Here is a 20165-nt window from a genome sequence, read left to right as displayed (position 1 = left end):
AAATGCACAACTACAGTATTACACAGAATTTTAAACTGGTGGATTTAGCTTTTTTGAGATGGAAATAATTACTAGTGCTTGATAATAGCATATCTATGTTTGTGTGGTATGTCTTTTACAGGGGTAGTAAGCTAACCATGCTCCTTCGAGAGTCTTTGAGTCACGTCAGCCATACCACAGTGGTTGCCCAGGTGTCTGATTCACCACGATACCTTCTACAGACCATACCCACTATTCAGCTGGCTTCTCGTATCCACAGGAAACAGAAGAGGTCTAAGGTATGTATATCCATTAGCTGCTCAACAGCATTTAGCTGCATTCTACAGTTTGTGTGTCATGGCCTTTTTGTTCCTTTTTCCTCCCAAAGTTCATGTAAATGTTCATCAATCCATTTTTCATTCATTTGCGTATTTACCTGTGACCGTGTATTATGTATTTGAGTTTGTACAGTACTGACCAATAATTATTTGTGGAGTTAAACTAACACTGAGGATTTTACAATGTAGCCTACACACAGAATCCATTGTTTGCTGCCTCTACTATTTGCAATCTACTAGATGTGCTTAGCCTACTGTATGTCCCAAAGCATATGAGCCAAGATAACTGTAGACCCAATGTATGCTTAATTAATAATGCAGAAATCAATGCCATTCTCTTCATTTGAACAGCAATCCACTTCGTGTTCTCCTTGTGGCCGGAGTCTTAGCAGAGAAAAGACAGGGCCTCGCTCTTTGTCCCTGCGAGCATTCCACTCTGCCAGCGAGTTGGATGTGGACATCCCTCGCCTCCGCTTGGCTGGTGATATAGACGACCGCTCTGTCAGCGACCAGTCATGCGACACAGTCATCCACATAGACTCCAACGGTCTGGTCCGGCCCGGTGCCTCTGTCCTATCGCTGGCCCAACCTGAGTTCGTCCCCATCATCCCATCGCTGCACCCTAGTAAGACAGACACGGACGACCCGGAATTCGCTGCTCTGCTTAAGGAACTTTTGAGCATCCCCAGATTGTTGGGAGAAAAAAAGAAAGACGAAACCCTGCAATTGAAGGTTGAGACTCTGAAACCGGACGCTAAGCACCCCGGGAGGGACTGCCTCAAGTGCGACACGTTTGCCGAGCTCCAAGAGCGCCTGGGCTGCATCGACGGTAGCGAGACAGCGACTGAGGTCCCCAGGGTTCTGTCAAATGAACCTTCAACCGATGTCGTCGCAAATAAGTCACAACCCCAGAGTGGGTCAGCGAAACGGACAAACAATGAATCATCATTGACGTCACAGGCACTGTTATTGACCAAGGAGTTTAGCTCCACCCAGATGTCTGCTGGTGAGAAACTCACGGACGGCGTCTTCCCCGGAGACAGTTTTCAGAGAGAGGACTCAGGCCTGTATGACTGCGAGGAGGGCAGTGCAGCCAGCTCCAGTGAGGATCCACCCAACCAAATACCCCACATGAACACAATATGTCAAGCCAAGCCCCCAGATTTGCTTAACGCTGTAGTTCCTAATTCACTTAACAGCCTTTCTTCTCAGAACTGTGACATAGATACTCAAAAGGGTGACGGACCTGCACCACTCGCTCTTGCGCTTCAACCCGTAGGAAGCCAGGGGACTTCAGATGGGGGAGATTGGCTGAAATCGGAAGTAAGGACCTCGCCGGCTGGCAAAAGTTCTCCAGTATCACCCGCCCTCTTCTCTCCCACATCCTCCACTTGCTCAACTCCTTCCCTGGCTGCCAGTGTCATACTGGGGGACATCTTACCTCAGGAAGTTAAAGAAATGAAAGCCACTATTACAGTGACTGTTCAACAGCCCTTGGACCAGAATGGTCAAGATGAGTTAGTTTTCACTATGGTGGAGGAGGTGACCATCAGTGGAGTGCTTGAGAGAGGACGGCGGGGAGGCAACATTATTCGTGTGTGTGACACTGTCCAGACACCAGTTCGTGTCCAAGGCTCTGCCACCTCTCAGCCAATAAGAATCATCAGCAACATCAGTGACGATTCTGTAGTGGCAGGATGCTCTGACTTGGGTGTGAAACCTGACAGGCAGGCCACGTCGACCGACACCAGCAGTCAAAAGCGACTTCATCAACTGAGAATGGAACAGAGGTTCTTACCTTCATTTATAAATCCCATGCTTATTGATACCATTAGTGATTGTGATTCTGAGAGTGATAAACAAACAGGGAGTTCTAGTGATAACTTTTCAGGAGACAAGGCATTACCTGAACCCAGGCAGGATAAACATAAGTGCTCAAAAGATGAGAAGCCCCTCGAGGCAGACAATGTGGCTATTAATATTGAGAAAGATTCTGATAAGAAGTCAGACAATGAGTCTATGTCATCGTCAAGCCAAATTTCCCATGACTTACCCGTCTTTGAAGACACAGCGGTTCACAAAAACAAAGCCAGTGGAACGAGGCACAAAAACCCGGACAGCAGGAGCCATCCCAGAGGGAGAGAGCATGTTTATCCCGCTAACGCATCAAGGGGCTTGTTGGGGGGAGAAGTCAGTCGCAAAATTATCAGGAATGCCCCCGGGAATGTTGCTGTATCACCTGGCTGCCTAGCAACTGAGGCTAACGCCCTTAAGGCAGCTAGTCTGCCAAGAGCCTGGCACAACGCCAACCACCAGGAGAGAGGCAGGGAAAGTCATATGGCAGACGACCACAAAGACCCAGGGAGGTTGACATCATCATGCAGCCCAGGGGCCACCCTGGAGAGAGGGCTGGGCAGGCGGCACCCCCCAGGTAACTACTGCAGCCTTGTGTCCCCACCTCGGAAATGCAGCGTGGAGTACAAGCAAGAGGATAGCAGCCTGAATAGAAAGACTAGTGGCCCGAATAGAAAGGCTAGTAGCCCAAATAGAAAGGGTAATGGATCTTTGACAGAAACATTAAGTCTAAGCATGAAACATGATAGTTTGAATTGGAAGTTGAATTCACCCATGGAGGAGAGTAGCAGGCTCTTCAGTGCTAAACTAGAGCAGCTGACTAGCAGGACTAATTCCCATGGTAGAGCCCCGGTTGATTACCAAAGTCTGAATAGAGGTGGAAGCACCACCTCAGTGAGTTCAAAAGGGAGCTCCATAGGAAGTTCCAAAGGCAGTAGTGAAGGGAATTCTAAGGGGAGTTTCAAGGGGAGTTATGATGGGAATTTGACAGGGAGTTATAATAAATATTACGAGGAAGATTCTACCTTACCCAGGGTCAGTAGGAGCCCAAGGAGGACTCCTAGGTCTGGACCTATGGCTGATCCAAGCCATCATCCCAGCACCACCTTCAAGCTCTCTGCAGTGGGGAAACTGAAGATGGCTAGCCCCAAAGTCCGCCGGCTATCTGCACCCAGCACCAAAAACACCAGTTTCTCCCCCAAAAGCTTGCACCAGTCCATCCACAGGAGTGCCAGTCTCTCTCCGGATGGGAAAAGCCTCAGCCCGGGCTCCTCCTTGTCCTCTCCTCCCTGGTCCTCTCACTCTCTCTGTCGGACTCCGAGCCAAAGCTCGACCTGTTCTTCCACTAGATCTCCCATACAGGGGTTTATGAGTGGGCGGCTCTCTGACCTTCTGAAGGACAGAGAAGCTGGCGCCAGCTTGGGAAGACTGGACAATTTGGCCACTAGCTCTGCAATACCAGAGGACGGACTCTCTGCTCATTCATCATCTACAAGCCATCAACTCCTTCCCTCGCCCTACAGCCGGATAACTGCCCCCCAGACGCCCAGCCATCTCAGCGGACATGCCAGTGAGACCACCAGCGTGCTAAGCGGTGATCTGCCCCCAGCCATGGGGAAGACGTCGCTGCTTTGGCCCAACAGGAACAGCGTGGTGAGCAGTGGCTACGAGAGCCTGGTGCGGGACAGCGAAGCCACGGGGAGCACAACCTCCACCAACAGAGATTCGGTCAGCGACAGGAGCGCGTCCCTGCTCAGCATGGCCCGCAGCGAGCGGATGTCCAGGAGGAGAGGAAACACAGGTAAAAACAATCCCAGTTGTTTTTAGATGCCAAGAATTGGAGGAACAGAAGAATGATAGAAAACACCCCGGACCAATATGGTGTTTGGTGTGGTTTAATTGATTAACCACTTAAGCCCCATTTAATACTTTGTTATACGATGATGGTGTTGCGTGGTGAAAATAGCCCATCTACGAGCTCACAACGAATCGCGTCCGCGTCCGTATTGTGAGCTTGAGACGGGCTATTTTCACCATGCAACATTGTCGTATGACGGTGTATTAATGAAGCATAAACATTTGTTGTGGTGTTAACAATACATGGCTCCTATACTCTCCCGCTGTACCGTCTTAATCAGACACATCTGCGGTCTGTTTTGTTTTGTATAACACCACGCAGCCGCGGGTGAGGTACTGTAATTTCTGTGGTCAAACTGTACTGTAGCCTTACTTACACAAAACACAACAGATTATTTAAAGCAAGGGCCCAGGGGGAAATAAGACAAAGGAAGAGGTTAGATCCGATAAGATGGGTACGTCATATAATTTTGCAGGGAGGAAGCAATTTTCGTTTTCTTTCAAATATTAATAAAGAGATTACTGCCTCTTAGTATTGTGGAGAAAGACAGGAAATTGGGGAAAGAGGCAGAGAATATAAATGTGCAAGTTAATCTGTTTACTTGCCTTTTCTCTGTTATTTTACGTAATCTAGATTAATATACTCACTGAGTGAATTTAGCGACTCATTGTCATTTCATTGTGTAGTCGCATGCATGGCCACACAACTTTTTACTGTGGTGTTTATTGGTGGCACAGATTCATACCTTCACTATGATTAAAAGACTGAGAGCACAGTAGGTCACTTAATTAATATATGAGCCCGATGACAACACATGCTAATGGAATAATAAACAAAGGTGCTTTTAATATAATAGGGTTGATTTTCTTCCCCAAAACATGAGTGTGAACACAGTGATAACTTCCTAATGGAGGCATGAAGAAGAGCTTAGCATGAAGGTTTAATGAGAGCTTCTCCGAAACACAATTCACCTACTACTGTATCGTACCTTAGTCCATTGTTACTTAGCTGATTAAATTCAGGCTGAACTTCATGTTAAAAATGCCTCTGTCTGCATATTAAGCCATTGTGATCATAACGAGAACTAGAGCACTTTCATAATCTCTTTTGATCTCAGGGATTTGCAACTTGTGTCTATTTGCTTTTAGGGATGGACAGGAAAGCTTAATTTTGTGACACTTGTAGATCACATATAAAGCCTGTTCCGCCTGTACACCTTATTATGGTCATACTCAGGGTTCAATTTGTAAAAGAAAACAGGACATTTTGTTAACCACGACAAATAGCAAAAATGGCCGATCTACAAGATCACAACGTCGCATTGTGACGCCTTGTGAGCGTGTAGATCTACTATTTTTGCTATTTTATTTTATTTTACTTATTTATGTATTTTTACAAATGTTGCCCAAAATAGGGACATCAGGGTTAATGTGGTTACCATACACTTTTACTTGAATGGTTAAATTAAATTGTGACATTATCAAACATAAATATCAAACATATCAGACAGTCTACATTTCCCAAAAGGAAATGCATGTGTTTAATTCAGTCTGATCAGAAGCAAAACATATCGCATAAAAATGAATGACCAGAGGGAGATACCAAAAGCAGAGGCATGGATTCAGGCCCGGATTGGCCGTCGGGAGGACCGGGACTATTCCCGGTGGCCTGCCCTCTAGTGGCCTGCCTGAAAAAAAAAAAAAAAAATTTCAATTCAATGCAGTCAGTGTTGCTTGCAGCTCAGTGCAGCTGCGGGCCTCCCCCCTACCTTTAACCCCCAAAAAGGCCCCCCTTTTGTAAGGCCCCCCAAAAATAAGGCCCCCCAAAAAAAGGGCCCCCCGAAAAAATCGGCGCGCGCTGCGCGCGCGCAGGGTGGCCTGGGTGGGCGTGTATCTCCCGGCCAGATTTGGAGTCCCACTCCGGCCCTGCATGGATTCCCCCCCAGCAAATCCAGCCCTCCTCGTACAGTCCTCATACTGACCACTTTCCCATAACATAACCACCAGGGGCACAATTCAGAAAGACACAGATGTCTCGTGTCTGGAAGAGATGAGTCTCATGAATAATGAATAAGCTAGTGGTATTTTGACTCTGTGGTGGAAACCGGCAAGCCTAGTCCCTTTCTGTCCTCTTAAATGTCTTGATGGCTTTTTTGGGCTCAGAGGCAACAGTGACCTGGTGTTCATGCTTTTCTTCCATCCCACTCATTCCATCCCGAAAAGAAAAACATCTATTCTGAACTTTAGATGATGTTTTTCTTTTCGTGATTGGATGGAAGAAAAGCGTGAACACCAGGTCATTATAGGTGAACATATGTTATACAGTAGTGTGAACTATCAAACAAACCAAAGGCTTCAGTGTTCTTTTATTCAACCTAATACTAATAAAATCAGAGCAGGGAAATGGGGAAGGGGCGTAGGAGGGGAATGTATCAATCCAATGTCCTTGTGGAGGTCTGTGCTTTTCCGTGTCCAGGGCAACACTACCTCACTCTCCAACAGTGGCCCTTTAAAGGTCTTAAGAAATTCATTTTCCTTTTTTTGTCTCCGCCAGGAGACTATTGTTTTCGTTCTCGTCCTTCCGTGTGTCCACCAAGCTAACATTGGTCAAGCTTCACGTGACACGTGACAATATGTTGAAAGGGTGTGCTTTGATTGGCTAGCGAGACGCATGACGAAATAAAGTCCTATAAATAGGTGTGTCACTTCAAAACATTGTTTACATGTTTTGAAGTGACATCAGTGCCATCAGCCAAGCTAACATTGGACATGTTAGCTTGGCTGATTGAACATGTTAGCCAAGCTAACATGTTCTAATCCTTAGATGTTCTAATCTATGGCTATAGGATATGGGTCATCATGGCTATAGGATGGATACTCTGTCTATAGGACATGGGTCATGGCCTATAGACAGAGTATCCATCATTTCATCCATCATCCATCACAGAACATTTCTAGAAAACTATGGTTAAAGATAGGGTAAGTGATTTACTTTGGTTAAAATAGCATGGGTCTGCTGGCGGAGACTTGTGCTCCGAGGAGCACATTTTCTAGTTTAAATTGTTTTAGTTTTAGGGGGGGGTTTATGACTTCAATTATACCCCAAAAACCTGAACTTTGAACATTCAGTGGATTTTCTGTGGTCTGGGGTTTTATGAATAATTAGGCTAAAACAAGTGCTGGGATTGGCCGGCCGGCGGTCGGACAGAGCTGAATCTCTGTCCAGGGCATAACTCGGAGAGCAATAGACAAAATGGTCCCAGATTTCAGGTGAGAGCTTCAGATGCCAAATGGAAATTGGGATGGGCTCACGGATCCTGAGAAATCAGTATCCGTATGGTACACATCCATCAGGTGTGGTCAGTTGTTTTCCTGAAGGACTTCGAATATGTTGGAGGAGTGGCATGACGACAGCGTGTCAATCTTCCTCCTCAGGCCACCTAACCCTTCATCGTCATCGTTGTCATCGTCCCCATCCTCATCCTCATCATCGTCATCAGATTCAGCATCGTTGGCATCCCTGTCCCTCTCCTCCACCTCCTCTGGCTCGGAGCTGGACTCCTCCACATGCTCCTCCTCCCCATGCTCCTCGTCCACTGTCCGCCCCAGCAGGGCCATTATCTCCGGCAGGTCGGGGTGGTTTTCCCAGCTCTCTCTGAGGCAACTGTATCCAGGTGGCCTGAGACACATGTTCAGTCTCCCCTCGATGGCCAGTCTTAGGAGGCTGTTAGCAGCCCGGTAAACGTCATTGCGAGCCGCCTTTGCCGTTTTATAGCCTCGTCTCTCTGCCCAGGCTTCGCAGACGTCCCAAGCAGTCCAGCTCTGCGCCCCCTGCTGCTGTTGTCGTTGATGTGCCGGTACGTCCTGGAGGCTAGGGTGTTTGAGATTCAGCACAGACAAGAAGGGAGTCCTTTCACACAGGTATCCCACTGCTGTGTAGGGCTCTTGCACCTGAGCCACCGGGTAGATACCAGCCAGGATCTGTAGCTGTTTATTGACACGGGAGGGGAAGACGAGTCCAGGGCAGTCGCACAGCTTGACTGTGGGGGTGAGGTAGTACGTTTGGAAGTATTTGGTGTGGCCTGGGGTTCGAGACACACTCACCACCTTCCTCCCAACCAGACTGTTCAACACCGATGACTTGCCAACGTTAGGGAAGCCTATGCATCCTAACGTGAGGACCCCGTCCTTGTAGAGCTCTCGCATTGGCCTGCTCATCTTCATGGCAGCGTCACTATGGTGCTCCATCAGCACAGACTCCACCCCCTCATCTGACTGATCCCCGTCAGGTTGCTCGGTGACCGAGTCTCTCTGGATCTTCTTTTCCCAGCTGGACAGGTCAACTTTACCAGCAGTGATCTCCTGACAGGCCTTGAGGATTTCTATTGGACCTCCAGCCTTGACACCTCTTCTCCTCATACACTTCTTCTGGGGGGCTGTGCTGTATGGCTCTCCGGGATAGGAGGTGAAACACACAGTGTTGAGGTGTGGGAACTTGGAGGCCAGGTAGTGTTTCCAGGCGACGACCAGCGGCGGGGGGCAGAGGTCTGCTTTGTTCAGAACCAGGACCACCTGTTTGTGCAGCTCACCCGTGATGTAGTGATACAGAGCTGGAGGGAAATGCAGCACCAGATGCCGGATGTCCACGATCAACAGGATCACGTCAGACATCTCCAACACTCTCCACAGCTGCCTCCATGTCTCCAGGTTGTGCTCAAAGTGGCTGAGAGAGCCGGGTGGGTTTCTGGTGTGCAGGTCTTTAAGGTAGTCGCGGTAGGACTTCTCCTCTTCCCTCAGCAGTTCTTCGCGTTTCATGTCATAACTCCAAGTTGGCCTCCTCGGTAAACCAAGTCCTTTCTCAGAGGGGTAGATATCATCAATGTCCACCTCAAGTTCTTTGTCGGACACTGGCTGTAGAACCTTTTCTCTGGCTGTCTTCAATCTGCTTTCCACCTCGCCTTTATTCTCCTTCTCAAAGTGCAGCTTAAACCTGTTGGAGTTTCTGCCGTCTTTGTTGGAGGGCTGTTGGTTTATTCTCCTGATAGTATCATTGGCATTGTGGCTGCTGGGACCATTGCCTGAGCCTGTGTCACCTCTCTTTCTCTCCCGTTTCTCTTGCAGTTGTATCTTCTTCTGTTTATTGCTGAATGGCTTTTTCCGATGCATGATTTTACTTTGCTGTCGTTTCACTTCTGAAACTGTAACCTGGGTATCTACTGTGATATGGACTGCTATTTCCATGGACTCTATGATATCATAATGTGACCAGCCTATGACATCAGTATTATTACGTCATATAGTAGGTGACATCAGGGATCTCCATACATGGGTATAAAAGCGACACAGATAGACAGACAGACAGATACAGAGTTCTCTGACAATGGGTACTGCACAAAGTACTACAACAAAGGGTACTGATGACATAGATGACATCATAGAATTTGCAAAACCCAGCAACGCTGGGTACCCGGCTAGTATCCTATATTCAATTTGGCTAATGGGAGGGCAGGCGGACTTCTGATGTCACTCTGACTCAACCATAACCATATAAGGAGTTACCAATGCAGCTACGCCCATGTGTTGTCTAACCTCAATGTGTCGTCATGGCATCAGCCGCAAACAAATAAGTATGCTCCATTTTTGGGCAAAAGCGGGCCATGCCCATAAATGGGCATATACTGATGACATCAGCTAGGACTGACAGATACAGAGATCCGGTTGTCCAGAGCCACAAATCTGACCGCTATGCCCATATATGTTTATGTGCATATTTGAGACCGACCAACTTCAAACTCGGCGTGGTGCCCACCGCCGAGTAGTTCGGATATCCAGTTGTCCAGAACCGCCAATCCAACCAATATGCCCATATATGGGCATTCCAATATCGGCATATACTGATGACATCAGGGATCTCCATATATGGGCATAAAAGGACAAGGACTGACAGATACAGATATCTCCATATATGGGCACAAAAGGGACACAGACAGACGGCTACAACAGGTACTCTGACAAAGGCCCCAACACTACGACATAGACATATTGGTCAGATCGGTAGTGCGACGTAGGGCTGTGTAGCGAACCTCTAGTATTCACTAAAGCCCACAACCAAGGTTTGATTTGTTGGGACTGATCCTGTCTCTGCTTTTGATATGTTTCTCTAGCATCCCTATTTTGGGCAAATTTTCTAAATTGAAAATGTCAAAATGTGTAGATTTTCATTGTTTGTCGTAGGACAAAGTATATATTAAGTATTATGTGGTTAAGAAAATGTCCACCCTCCCTCTTTTTACCTCATCACACTCCAGTTGGCCCCCATCAGCGACGCCTGTCCCACGACACGCCCCTGTCCATGAGACGCTCGGCCAGCGGTCCACGGTCACGCTGGGGGGAGCGGGGCATCCCAGAGGCCTACGAGATCACGGTCTACGAGATCGATGATGTGGAAAGGCTGCAGAGACGAGGAGGTACTGCTGGCAAACAGGTGCCTGTTCATTCACGTCTTCTATCATTTCTTTCTTTTCCTATGATGGATATTTTTGGAAAGCTGAGAGGGAGATGATGAAGAGGAGATGCAGGAGGAAGGCACTGGCTTTCCGGTTAAGGATACACTCATGTGGGTCTGTAGGTGGAAATCTTAACCTCCACACCATCAACAGGCCTGTTTCCTTAAACTTATTCTTACTTTTTATCGGAAGAATTATCTCCTAGTTTTGAAATTGTATATTATTTAGAGGTGTGTGTGTGTGTGTGTGTGTGTGGGGGGGGGGGTGTACTACTTCAGGTCAAGTGATGATGATTATGATGCCATTCCCTTTTAAAAAGTCATTATAAATAAAAAAGCATCTTTGTAAATAAATAATTTGTTTACTCATATCAGTAAATGGAGTAATAGCAGTAGCAGCGCAGTAGTGTGGGATTGGTATGCTTCATGGAATGTTCTCTTTTTCTCTTTCCCCTTTTGAAGAACGTGCATGCATTAACCTTTGTAGATGGTCCCCAGTTTGAACACAATAAGGTTAATACAATCACAGACTGGCCTTGGATAACTGGATGAATTTTCCTCCTCACCTAACATGGTGTGTGTGTGTGTGTGTGTGTGTGTGTGTGTGTGTGTGTGTGTGTGTGTGTGTGTGTGTGTGTGTGTGTGTGTGTGTGTGTGTGTGTGTGTGTGTGTGTGTGTGTGTGTTTGTTACAGGGACCTTTGTGCTTCAGTGCCAAGCTGAAGTTCTTGGAACACCGTCAGCAGAGGATCACAGAGGTTCGGGCCAAGTACAACAACCTGAAGAGGGAACTGGACCAGGCCAAGCAGAACCTGATGCTAGAACCTGCTACATGGAACCAAGAGTGTGAGTACCAATAAGTCACAGTTTGACAGCAGCTGTTGTGCTTTTTCTTTAATCTTTCTTAAATCTGTTCAGCTGAAAATACAGATGCACATTGTACAGTCTTTGAGTGAACACTGAAGTAAAACCAGCAGTGTGGTGACAATGACATCACTAGATGGCACAAATACTGCCTTTATAATCATAAGCAGAATGACGTTTTCCATCAAATTCAGTGGGTGTACAGGAATCTGTCTTGTGACATTAATGGTGCAGGAACATTGCTGACACATACAGTATTTCAATGCAGCATTACATACTGAGACACAGGACAAGAATAACAGCACTCTATGCTGCGGACAGTGTGGGACAACACATCACAGAACAGATGTTTTATATTTCACTTCCTTTACTGTACATTCAGCTTTCCATCAGTCAGCTAGAGGGCATGCATTACTTTATTGCACATTGCTTGAAAGCCAGTTTAGAATTGAAAGCCTGTAGACAGCACTGCCATTGCTGTTGTAATAACTGACATCTCCTGCAGTTGACCTGTGGCAGACATTTGAGGTAGATTCCCTGGAGCACTTGGAAGCCCTGGAGGTGGTGACAGCTCGACTGGAGCACAGAGTGAACCTCTGCAAGGCCAATGTCATGATGGTCACCTGCTTCGACGTCTCCACCAAACAGAAGACACGACCAAGACAGAAGAAACGACGGCGAACTGCACCAGACCATCACGGCTTTATGGGAATCTGAGTTCTCTGACCATTGATGAGGGGTAAGCGAGCGACGGTGTATAAATGCAGGAATAGGAGGTATACCAGCATCCTTTTGTCTTTTATCTTGCACCAAGTATACTCACCTATCTGCTAATGCTATTGAACTATTTGCAACAATGGAATCACAGTACCTCCGTCTCCCCAGCAATTTTGCCACCTCCTCCACAACCACATGTTGAGGATTCAATGGATAAATAGACCAAATGCTGTCAACTTCTTGGAACCGATGCCCAGTAGGATTTGAGTTAGGAGTCCAAGGGCCCTGGGTTGACAGGGGCCTTAAAAAATGTCAGAGTTGATGCCATATGGAGTTTTAGCATTTATGGAGCCAATCTAATCTCTGTCCCACAATTCCAAGTGGCTCCAATGTCTCGCAGCTTTTTTTTTATTTGATCCTTCCACTGTCCCTTACCCACAAATTCAATGTGTGCCTGACCTTTCAGAGTTGGCAAAGGCCAATGCTGATGTGTTTCACCTACAGTATATCATCAGATAGCTCAAGGAATACCATGACATTTTTAAGATGCAGCTGTTTAGCTAAACAGGCAACGTGGAAGGATTTCTAGATTTGTCATTGAGCCACCTTAAAAATAGCTTGTTTTTTTTACCATGCAACAATTTTACCAAGCCTTGATGTGAACACATTCGTTATGCTAGCCTTAACCACATGAACCCTAGCATCACTATTCTAGTCATGTCATAAACTCATAATACGCAAACATTCATCAAAAATAAGCAGACATTCAGTGAAAATAGCAGATCTACAATCTCACAAGGCGTTGTGAACTTGTGATGCTATGTTGTAAGCTTGTAGATATTTTTGCTATTTGAAGTTGTAAGTGGTTAAGTGATCAGGCATCTTTGTAGCGTTCATTGATAAACTGTGGATCAATAGGTTAATTTGCATCGTTTCATTCATATGCAGAAAGTAAATCTGTTGAAAGCATTTTGACATTTTCTTTTACTAAATGACTATGTAACAGACCTACTGTACATTTATGTCCAGCTAATGAAATGTTATTTTATCATTGCAAATTTGCAACAAAGGACTTTTAAGCAATTGAAGGAATAAGACCATGTTTGGCCATTCATTTCCCCATTAAGTATTGAAACGGGTGTTATTCTACCTCCACAACCATGTTTTGTATACTATAATGGTGCTAATCTGAACACCACTTGAAAAATATGTTTGTATATTGAAGTAACTCTGACAGTAAAAAACCTTTCCAATAAGGAAAGGTGCAGTGAGGAAGATCCCATTGTAATTTCTGAAACTTGAGGTTGAGTATTTATTGTATATGTACACAATATTTCAAAGGCTCCTATGCTGTCATTTTTCTATCGTTTACAGTGCCAGAGCATTCTCTGCTAAATCATTTGGTAGGCATTTGACTTATTTCAATGAGCAGTGGTAAAAGTAGGAATTAGTTTGAGAGTTACTCAAGGAATGAAAGAATTCTAACTTAACAAATTTGACACATTTCTCAAACATGATTTAGTTTCTAAAAAGCCTTCACACATTTAGGATCTAAATGAAAAGTGCATTTTACAGTCGTATCAGGCAAGTTGTAACTGCATATGGTAATTACTATGCAAATACTCATTGTAATCAATAGTTTGTTCAGTACATGTGATCTGGCTAGCAACAGACTGACTAGACAAAGGCAAAGAAAAACACAACTCCATTATAAAAGCTTTATTGAGTCTGTAGCTAGTAGCCAACCATTTGAATATTATGACAAAATTAACATAATGGTGGCCCTTCCTGCTTCCATTATGACTTTGTTCCTACAAAACGTGGGCTCCACAAAACTGGTTCAGGTTGCACATGAGGTGGCAAAACAGGTTCCGGTTGCACATGAGGCCTATAAGGAGAATGATACCTGCCATGTTCATCCCAGTAACCATAGTCCCCCACATCTGTTGTACTACCAACGCCAGAGTAGCTAGGGTTAGCCTGAGAACCAGTATCAGAGTCCCCCACATCTGTTGTATAGTCAATGTCAGAGTAGCCAGGGTTAGCTTGGGAACCATAGACCCCCGTATCTGTTGTATAGCCAACGTCAGAGTAGCCAGATTCATCCCAAGAACCAGCTCCATATTCCCCCACGTCTGTTGTATAGCCGTCAAAGTGGCCAGGTTCCACAGTCTCATAACCCGAACCCATCTGGCTAGAGATCTCCTCAATCTGGCTAGACTGCTGCTGAGAAGACCCAGTGTCTTTCAAAAAGGTCTGGATTGGCTTGACTGGATAACTAGGGGCTTGGATTGGCTTGTCTGGACCAATAGGGGCTTGGTCCCTTTGATAGTACGAGTCTTCCCAGTGGTCTCTCCCTTGCGCAAAGGTTCTGCTGTAGTGGGAGATAACACCTGGAGGGAAGGAGCCCCTCAGGAACATGTCCACGATAGGATCTCTTCCAAAACCTCTGGATAGACTAGCCGATGGTTCAGGTTGGCCAGGAGCAGGCTCTAGTTCAGAGAGGACACTAGGATGAGTATGTACTGGCTGGCCGGAATCTTCCATTTCTGACTCATGGCTCCCATGCTCATGTACTCCCTCCAGATGGGTGCGTTCTCCTGGCTGGAGAGCAGGTGGGCTCACATGGGCAACAAGACCTCTGGAAGACTCCTGGGGCGCCGAGAGGATAGGAGGTGCATCAGCCCAGTAGTCTATGAGCAGAAAGTGTTAGGGATAATTATATTTTTTCCTACAGAGCCAGACAAACTCATGATGCAGTTTAGTCATGTTGAACAGTTGAGCTATTTTGTTGAACAACAAAATAGCTACTCCTCTTGGGAAATAGACCTTCTCCAAAGCTGAGGGTGTGTTGGTCAACAAATACATACAGATGCTGTGACATACATATACAGAGACCAGCCATCCATCTTTGCTGCATGCCACTTGATCCCATACACATCCAGAATTTAGCTACACTAGGCTCAACTCAGACTTAAATAAAAAATAATTAAATTAATATTTGATAGGTACCTTGCTCAGAGGCTCCCTCTCCTGCCTGATACCGTGGAGCAGTTTGACGAGGACCTAGATTTGAGCTCCCATACCTAGAGGTGATAGGAGATGGTTGCCTTGTAGCAGAACCTCTGGGAAACTTCCGGGAAGAGAGCATATGAGGTTGTACATGCCAGGGGAATTCTATGAGCAGAAAGCATTAAGACAATTATTTTGGAGACTCATTTGCTAAACATCCATGCAACTAAACATACTTCACATTTGAGATTCTAGAATCAATGGCTTCAATAGCAAATCTGATCACAAATTAAAAACCCTGACTACAGTAGCTTATCATTGCTGTGGGCAGAAACCTTATATCTCCATATTTTAACTTTATGTAATTTGGTAAATTAACACCCTTTGTCTACAAGAGTTTCACGCATTATTTTCACGCATAGACAATCTACAAGCTCACAGCGCTTTGCACGTTGTGAGCTTGTAGATCTGCCATTCCTGAAATATTTAACCAATGCAAAGTATTAAGAGCTGGAGACTAAATAATGCTTACAGTGAATCCATTGCACACAGCCCCCCCCCCCCCCCCCCCCACCATTTCCTGAAAAGTAACATGTTGGACATACAAGGTTTCCACCCGAGACGCATGTAGAAATTCTTGCAAAACCATAATGCAGAGCACAAGGTTACCTGACATAGGGGCACTTGGTTTAGATGAGCCTGGGGCACTTGATAGAGAGGAGCCTTCCGAGGCAGGTGTAGATGAACTCTCCACAAATCCAGTCTCTACAGGGCTAGAAACGGGATTATAAATGGAGGGTCGTGTGGCGCCGTAGCTGGTATTGGTAGAGCCATGAGATGAGCCTTCAGGAGCAGCTGGTGATGATCCTGACGTTTTTGGGCCAAAGGAACTAGGGTCAGAGTATACTGGTGGCCTTTTTCCCACAGCAGGTGGCCTTCGAACAGCAGGTTTGTTGTAGAACAATTGTCTTCGACCCTCAGGTTTGGGGGAGGCAAGTTTGGTGCCATGATAGCTTGATCTTGGTTTAATGGTAGCATCATCACCACTGCCATCAGAGGTAGGATCTAAACCTAGGACACAGGTATAGACACTTGTTATATCATTCAAAATGTGCATTAACAAGAGCCACTTACACTTGTGTGCAAAATCCTCAAATGTTTACCTTGTTTCGTCCAAGGATAACTGCTAACATCACATGACAGCACAACCAGGAGGACACTCCTAGAACAAAAAAACAAAACACTTGAGGACCACCTCACCCATTTTCAATCTTCATACAAGTATAGTTCTCAATACTGCTCAAGGGTATACCATTTCTGTCTGTGTTTCAGACTAGGGCTGACAGTTCAGAAACCTGCCTACCAATGATATTTGGTACTTTTTTTCCCATTACTGTCCACAGATCACCAATGAGACAGAGTGAGTAGACAGAAATTGTGCCATGTTAAAATGAGCATTAGTGAGGATACGGTTGAAAATGGGTGAAGTGCTCCTTTAAGTTTTTTCAACACTTCACACTATCATAATCCTATGTACAACTGACACCATCATAATCATATGATACAACCATGCCAAAAACTCAGCCTACCCTGAGTTGAGCCAAGCCACCATCATGGCAAATGGAGAGCTCTGACAAAGTGAACAAACTGGCTGTGGCACACTATTTAAGTGCTGATAAGGACCAGCACCTGACCAATCAGAACTGAACGAGTTATGGATGCTCATGTGCGGTTAAATGATTCGTTAGGAGGGTGGAACCCATGTGCTGAACCTGTAGAGCTGAGCAGACTCTCAGGAGTATTATGATTCACTCATCCTACAGCAATATTCACCAATGGTTTCCAAACTACACAGTACAATCCTGAAATTAACACTCAAGATTTAACTGGGTTGTAGGAATTAGTTGACCATTTCTTTGTTTAGTGGGATCCTTTCTGTCAGCATGTTGTTGTTTATAAAAAAGACTGTTCCAAGTGTCACATGGTCACATCCTCTAAATATGTCTTTACATTTCAAACTGAAACTGTGCATCCCTTTGACTTGCAAATAAAATAAAAGTTGTTATGCTATACTTGCTCTTGTGCCTGTGTGTGTGTGTGTGTGTGTGTGTGTGTGCGTGTGCGTGTGCGTGTGCGTGTGTGTGTGCGTGTGTGTGTGCGTGTGTGTGTGTGTGTGTGTGTGTGTGTGTGTGTGTGGGTGTGAATAGTGACTAGTGAAATGTGTCATATTTTCAAAAGGATTGAATGGAAACCCAGTTAGTTAGTGTGAGACAGAGAACAGCTCATGTACAGAATGAGCAATAATCTAAATCCTCCTATTATGACTGAATAGCTGCTTCTGAAGCTTGATGGGTTCCTGTGGAGTCGTAACAAGGCCAAGACGTCAACCAGAGTTCATCGCTAAAGGCAGCAACCCCATTAGGAAGTCTGACTCATTACATACAAAGAAAGACCAGGAGAGAGAGAGAAGGGGAGAGAGAGAAATGGACATTCACATGACACACACATATGGCACATCATGGCACAAGCCTTGCAAGCACACACACATGCACACACTCTCACAACTGGAAGATGCTCCTTACCTTCCTGTTTCTGCTCTAGTTCCTAATTTTTCCTCATTTGAAATCCAACAAAGTCACTGACATGCATGCGGGCAGTACACACACACACACGCACGCACGCACGCACGCACGCGTGCGCACACACACACACACACACACACACACACACACACACACACACACACACACACACACACACACACACACACACACACACACACACACACACACACACACAAAGGCTAATGGTTTCATTTAGACCCTTGCAGCTGAATACATTGTAGTCAAAATAATTTAAAAAACACTCACCCACCTGTGATGTTCAATGTCTGAAGCCATTTTAGTTGCTGGAAATGTGTATCAAGCACACCTCATCTAGTTTCAATGTTTAAAACAATATAGGGATAGGGTGAAAGTACATAATAATAATAAAAACTTGCATAATAAAGAAAAATATTAATAATAATAGCAATAATGTTCTTTTTGTATTCAAATACTATAATATTGTGGCTCCCTTGATAAATATAGAGAACATCTTATTTTTGCTATTTAAGGCTTTTAAAATCCTTAAATCAAATTCGAAAATTTTCGAAGGGAAAAGCTAAAATATGTTGCCAGATCTCTCAAATGCAAGCAAATAGGTGTACTTTATTTATCCCCGTGGAGGAATTTGAGCCAGCTTAACTACTTAGGAGCACTGAGCAGCCACTGAGCAGCGATCGGGGACCAACTCAAGTTGTAATGCCACTCAGTACCTGTGGTGGAAAAAGAGCTTTCTACGTAATCCAGTCTGTCTAAACCAGGGGTAGGCAACCTCAGGCACAGGTGCCAACATTGGCTCAGGGGAGGGTGATCACTGGCACGCTGGCATAAGTATGAGAGAGAGGAGGTTTGGTAAACATGTACATATTTTTTAAATGTAGTCAATTAAATAAAGTCCCCCCACATCTGTATGTAAATTACATCCTGCACAATATAATTATACATTCATTCAAACTCTGAACTCTGACTGGGGAGGGAGTCTAGGTAGGAGATAGGGGGGTTATTGAGTCTAATGATCATTACAATGTTCAGATGAAAATATTTCAAAAGAAGAAGAAAAAATGTATTAAACTTAATATTGATTTGGCATGCTGAGTACCAGAAAAACATGGCACTTCATGTCAAAAAGGTTGCCGATCCCTGGTCTAAGTGCCCACTGCTCAGTGAGCAGCAGTGTTCAGTTATCTGCCCAGTGATCTGCCCAGGAGATGGCACCATTGTGAGATGGTTACATTGTGAAAACAATTAATCTAATTTAAATGTTTAAAACAATGTAGGGATTAGGTGGTGGGAGTACATAATAATAATAATGATGATAATAATAATAATCATACTTTCTAAAATATTCAAATACTCTATAATAATATTGTGGCTCCCTTGATAAATATAAATATAGAAAACCTGTGCTTGTGCTTGTAATAACCTTCAATGTTGTTTTCTAGCCTATATGTTTGATTATTTACCAGGTCACATTTTCAAATAATATTTCAATTGTCATACAATCAATATCAATATTATCTATATTATAGCTAATATTGATATTGATTGTATGACAATCAGGGGATACTGTAGTTGTAGGCTATTAATGGGGGTACAAATAGAAAACAATGTATATGCTACCTATGAGGTGGATTGGCCTATAATCAACAAAGATAACGAGTATACCTGCATGTGTTATGTCAAAAACTGCCTAGCTGCAGCACAATCATCACCAGATAAACAAATTGAAGGCCCTTAAATAACGCTAGCAAATGAGGATGACAAAATTCACGCATTAATTGTAATCCAGTCTGTGGGGTCATCATTCTTACGTGCCTAGTGTCATAGTAAATCAGTGTGATATATATTCTGAAGAAAACTTGGAGACTGACATTCAGTAATTGGGTCTTATGATCAAAATGACAACATTATAATGTTATATGTAAAAAAGAAATCTAAAATTTGCCACGGAGAAGGCCAAATCTAGCCACGGTCACATTGATGACCCCTGAGGTCATATGAGTAATAGGCCTACCTATTCCTGTTACATAAGCGACCACTGCCCACTAGTGCAGGAGTCTTCAACGTCTTCAGGCCAAGGACCCCCTAGCTGAGAGAGAGATGAAGCAGGGACCCCCGTATAAAATTGTGTTTCAGATTATACTTTTTTTGTTTACTTGGTCTGCTCTTTTTTCCCCTCTACACCTATACCTCTTTGGCTAAAGTTCTCCTCAGAGAAGGGATGCAAGGGTTCAAGTGGTTAAGGTAAAAAGAAAAATCATATATCACACAAAGATTTGGCGGACCCCCTGTAGTAACTCTGAATACCCCCTAAGGGTCCCGGACCCCCTGTTGAAGACCCCTGCCTGCACTAGTGAGCAGCAGCCGTTACACATCTGCCCAGGAGATGGCGCCATCACTTGCCTTACGAAGAAGGAAAAAAAAAAGACATTACCACA

At 44.8% G+C, this 20165-nt stretch overlaps 2 protein-coding genes across 2 annotated transcripts in view; one reads left to right on the top strand and one right to left on the bottom strand.

Annotated features, from left to right (window-relative positions):
- kif26bb (kinesin family member 26Bb) overlaps positions 1-12112 on the top strand; it is a gene marked incomplete at both ends in the record, with an annotated part of 30938 nt that extends 18826 nt beyond the window's left edge. Inside the window, 5 exons of the mRNA XM_084082170.1 lie at positions 122-278; positions 669-3972; positions 10337-10512; positions 11227-11377; positions 11901-12112. Of these exons, the coding sequence (XP_083938296.1) occupies positions 122-278; positions 669-3972; positions 10337-10512; positions 11227-11377; positions 11901-12112 (4000 nt within the window). The remainder of the gene's footprint in view (positions 1-121; positions 279-668; positions 3973-10336; positions 10513-11226; positions 11378-11900) is intronic.
- LOC311063821 (guanine nucleotide-binding protein-like 1) lies at positions 7389-9194 on the bottom strand (the record flags this gene model as incomplete). The annotated part of the gene is made up of 1 exon (XM_084083432.1): positions 7389-9194. One exon carries the CDS (start codon positions 9192-9194, stop codon positions 7389-7391), a length of 1806 nt encoding a protein of 601 aa, XP_083939558.1.
- Positions 12113-20165: the final 8053 nt, after the last annotated feature.

The sequence above is a fragment of the Gymnoscopelus microlampas genome, assembly GCF_963454915.1.
Source record: "Gymnoscopelus microlampas genome assembly, chromosome: 16".
Lineage (NCBI taxonomy): Eukaryota > Metazoa > Chordata > Actinopteri > Myctophiformes > Myctophidae > Gymnoscopelus > Gymnoscopelus microlampas.
Note: the sequence above shows the minus strand (reverse complement) of the source record. Positions and strands in the feature narration are given on the sequence as shown.